The sequence below is a fragment of the Cebus imitator genome, unplaced genomic scaffold (assembly GCF_001604975.1).
Source record: "Cebus imitator isolate Cc_AM_T3 unplaced genomic scaffold, Cebus_imitator-1.0 Scaffold445, whole genome shotgun sequence".
NCBI classification, from domain to species: domain Eukaryota; kingdom Metazoa; phylum Chordata; class Mammalia; order Primates; family Cebidae; genus Cebus; species Cebus imitator.
Window position 1 is genome coordinate 316075 of NW_016107760.1, and position 4741 is coordinate 320815.

At 47.8% G+C, this 4741-nt stretch overlaps 1 protein-coding gene across 1 annotated transcript in view; it reads left to right on the forward strand.

Annotated features, from left to right (window-relative positions):
- SEPTIN6 (septin 6) overlaps window positions 1-4741 on the forward strand; it is a 69406-nt gene that overhangs the window by 56309 nt on the left and 8356 nt on the right. Inside the window, exon 8 of the mRNA XM_037732359.1 lies at window positions 2580-2780. Coding sequence (XP_037588287.1) covers window positions 2580-2780 — 201 coding nt within the window. The remainder of the gene's footprint in view (window positions 1-2579; window positions 2781-4741) is intronic.

Genomic DNA, 4741 nt, shown 5'->3' on the forward strand with positions numbered 1-4741 from the left:
ATTCCCTTTGTATGTATTCCAAAAAGAGGCAAAACTAAACAAGATATATATATTTTTAGGAATGTATACATAAGAGGTGAAGCTATTAAGAAAAAGAAAGGAATGATAATCCCCAAGTCAAGAGAGGGGTTAAGTCTCATTGCCAGGGGAGTGGGGGGTTAGAGGGGCAGAAGATTGGGAAGGGGCCATCAGGGGCTTCCAAGGTACTGGTAGTATTTAACCTGAGTTGTGGACACGTTGGTGTTAATTTTTCAAAAATTCGTTAAATTGCACACATACATTTCATGTCCTCTTTTGTATGTATGATTATTTCAGAATTGAAAAGTAATCATTTATATTGTACTACACTCAGGGAAGTTCCTTCTGTGATCTGCCTGACATATGTTAACTTACCCTTGGGGCTAGTCGGTTTAATGCATAAGACAAGGCCTAGGACAGTGCTGTGGGCAGGAGGTCTCTGGTCCTCAGAGTCTCCAGCTAGAAACTAGGCTGTGGCCTATAGGGGCATTGTGTGAGAGAGTGGCTGGTTCTCTGTAAACTCATCCCTACATTAAGGAAACACCTGAAAGTGGGCGGCGAGTTGTCCACATCACATATGAAGGCTGGCGTGTTTTAGGACACCCCACAGACCCACTGGCAACAGCTGGATTTTCCATAGGTAGGACAAGACTGGTTATCAGAGCTATGTTACATCTGGTCTCTGCCATTCGGAGCTGGGGGTGCTTCACTAGGAATGTTTGCGAATGGTTTCTGGACCCACAGTCCCACCCTGGGAATGGATTTGTGGTCTGAGAAACAGGAACCTGAAGTGAGATGAGGAGAAGCCAGTAGACATGGTTCCAGTGACTGACTTCGTCTGACGTGGACTACCCTGAACCTAACCAAAAAAGGGGATGTTGAAAGGTTTTCTTGTAAGTCTGAGTTGACTGTTCTGCTTAAATGAGGAAGAAGTTGAATATTGCTTAGGCAGCCTGCAGGGGCCTTGGACTCACTCCTTCTGACTGACCACCAGAGATCACCGTCCAGAGATGGAGGAGGAGATGGCATATAGCATAGCCCTGAGAAGTTGTCTCACTGATGTCATCTTTAATATTAGCCTGTGTTCTGTGACAGCATGGGGCTTTATTCCTAATGCAATGGGTCTGAAGCAGAGGGATTATGTGAGCTGATTTGGGCTTTGGAAAGATTACTCTCATGACCACAATGCAGTCTGCTTCGCTATGGCTGACTGCTCATCCCAGACCCCCTCTCTGCCCCAACTACCCTCTTCCAGACCCTGTAAGACAGAATCTGGGGTGTTCCAAGATTTTCCAGATTTTGAAAAATCTGGCCTGTTCATCATTTCAGACACCATTTTTCCTACTTGGTCAAGCCAAATACCACCATCCGACGCAGTGAAGACACACCTGTAGCCACCTTGACAAAGTGCTGCTCATGACTTGGTCCATCCAGAAATCGATTTTGCTATGACTTGGTCCACGTCTATCATTCTTGACCACTGCCCAAAATGCACACCTTTGCTTGCACCCTTTTGAGGAGGAGGCTTGTTCACACAGGCCAGAAAGTGGGGACCCCTTGCTCCTAGTCACCATTGCTACTGTCAGGCCATTATCTACCCTCTAAAGAAACCACCTCCTTGGAAGCTTCTACATCCAGGTGGGCTGTGCCTGCGGTCCACACCCCTCCTTGTCACTGTCATCTATCAATATCCTAATTCTTTCCCCTTATTCTTTGGAGGCCTTGTCACGTGGTCATAGTCTTTGCCTCCCCTAAATTGCCTGGGTTTGAACCCTAACTGTGCAACTTGCTAGTTACATAACCTTGCCTAACCTCATTGACACCTTGCAAGCACTATTCCCTTCTCTGCCTGATAAATTCCTATTCTTCCTTCCAGAGTCACCTTAGGGGTTTTCTCTTTGGTGAAGTCTTCACTTTCCCAGGAGCTCTTAGGCCCCCCTCTTCTGAGCTTTCATTGCAACTTGGCTTTCCCTCCATTTTTGTAATTTTGCATTGAATTTTATTTGTCTGTTTGCATCTATTCTTCCTCTAAACTGTAAGCTCCTAAGAGCAAGATTCCATGACTTCATTTCTGAATTCCCAGTGCCTTACACATACTGGGAACAGAGATTCCACAAATATTGATTGGATGGTTGGTTGGATAGATGGATGGATGGATAGATGGATGGATGGATGAATGGATGGATGGACATATGAGTGGACTGATGAATGAGTGGATGGATAGATGGATGAATGGATAGATGGATGGACGAATGGGTGGATGGATGGATGGATAGATGCATATGTGCTGTTGTCCTGTAAGTGGTGCAGATCAAACATTCTTTTGAGGGTTCTGACTGCTGAATTTGTATTGTGGTGCTACTGACTGTCTTAATAAGTATTTTTATGATATCACAGTTTTTTATTACTGCCATTTTTGTAACCGTTCATTTGCATTTTCAGTAGAAAAGAGAGGAAGTAAATTCACAGGATCTAAATACACAGATTGCAAGGCAACGCTACTGTTAGACATTTTGCCTCTCATTTCATCCATTTGTGCTTCTGCCGGCCTTCCTTTCAACATACTTTCAATACCCCAAACCCCGCTATGCAGTTGAAAACGAGGCCCACTGCGACTTTGTGAAGCTGCGTGAGATGCTGATTCGGGTCAACATGGAGGATCTGCGGGAGCAGACCCACACCCGGCACTATGAGCTGTATCGCCGCTGTAAGCTGGAGGAGATGGGCTTCAAGGACACCGACCCTGACAGCAAACCCTTCAGGTACCACTCCTGCCAGCCCAGCCCAGCCCAGCCCAGCTCAGCTCAGCCCACCCACGCGGTGTGGAAGCCTTGCCCTGGAGGATTCACAGGGGAGGCCAGACACAGGTGCTAAGACCTCGAGGAGCAGGGTGGCTCACTTGCCAGTTGTGCTTGCCTGTGCACCCTCTGCCTCTGCACACCTGCCAGGAGAGCTGTAGGGCACAGGCTTGGAAAGCAAGCCTTGCTTTTAAGGGAAAGCAAAGGGAGGAGGCCCAGAGGACCAGCAAGGCTGATCACCCTCCCCCACCAACACACACGCATGCTGGACAGCTCCAAGCAGCTGTGCTGGAGGGGATCCCCAAGCTGAGGCCCTGTTCCACGGGGTGGCAGTTTGTAACTATCCTCTGCCCTTCTTTCTTCATCAGGTACCTCAGACAGGTTTCCAGTCTGTTCTTTACCCACCTCCCTATTCTCAAACCCAGATAGGACCAGGTAGCAATCCCTTGGCTGCATTGATGAACTGCAGGCTCTTCAATGGTTGTCCTTAGTGTCTGCATTCAAGTGCAAGTTCTGCTTTGACCATAGGATGTTGATTATCATTGGCATCTTTCTCAAATCAGAATGCTTGGAGAGAAGGGGAATGTTTCTGAAAGCAGGTTATTATGCAGAGAGGAGTGGTATGCCAAGTAGATGTGTCTGATCTCTATGCATGATGTGTGAAATCAGCCCCACAGTTGAAATTACCACGTGGTGCCCTTTATTGTGGTCAGGCATTAATAAGCAAGTGAGGGAGATGTCTACTGGTTAAAAAGACTTTCAACAAGCCTCTGAGATCTTACACTACCTGTTCACAGCCTAAAGCTGGCCTGGGAGCAGACCCTAACCAGTCCCTTGGGGATACTTGCTTCAAGAGGGACAGGCTGATGCCCTCTACTGACAGGTGGGGCCAGGGGCCACTGGCACACCTGGGGTTGGGGGGAAGGCATGCTTTTCTCTTTCCGGTGGGAGCTGCCTGGCTCTCTTCCCCGCCCGCAGCTTTCATCTGCATTTGTAGAGGAGTAGGAGTGCCCCCACCTGGTCATTTGGTCTCCTCCCCTCCATCCTGAATACCTGTTTCCTCTGTCTTCACCTTCTTCACTCCTTCTCTGCCAGCTCCTTCCCATGCTGCATGTAAGCATTCTTGTGCTAAAGAAACTCTCTCTTAACCCTGCTCTTTCTTACCAGCCTCGGCCCTGTCAAGAGGTTCTTGACAGGATGAGAGGGAGAAAGAGCTGTTCTGTATTTACTGGTTCCTCTTCCCCATCTCTCATTCATTCAACCCAGTGCAATCTGGCTTCTGCCCCCAGCACAACCACTAAAATGCCTCTCTCCAAGAACAGGAATCTCAGACTTGTGGCCAAGTTCAGTGTGGCCTTTGGGTTCCATCTTACTTGATCTCAACACAGCACTTTATGCCATTCCCCACTGCTCCTTGAAATGCTCTTCTCTGCCTTTGGCTTTTCTAGCACTTGCCTGGCTGATTCTGTTCCTCTCTCCTGCTATCTTCTTAGCCTCCTTTGCAGGCTCATTTTCTTCACCTTACTCCTTTAAATGTTGATGTACCCCCTGGGGTTCTTTCCTAGGGCCTCTGCTCCTTTCATTTTCTGTTCTCTTTGCAGCTGGTCCTTTCACTCTCACAGCTCTGATTACCGCCTAGAAGTAGATGACTCCCAAGCTAGTTTTACTTCTGAGGTTTAAACCCGTTAATCCGATTGCATCCTGGAAATTTCCACTCAGACATCCCATAGAGGACCTCCCTGAAAATCAAGCTGTGAACAATCGAATTCATCTTCTTCCCTCTTAACCATGCTTCTCCAACATTCCCTGTTGCCGTTCATGATACCAACAACCACCTGGTTGCCCAAGGATAATCAGAATTATCTTGGGCTTCTCCCAGGTCCTGGGAGTTCTGCTTCCCTTACTGCTCCCTCCATCCCCTCCCA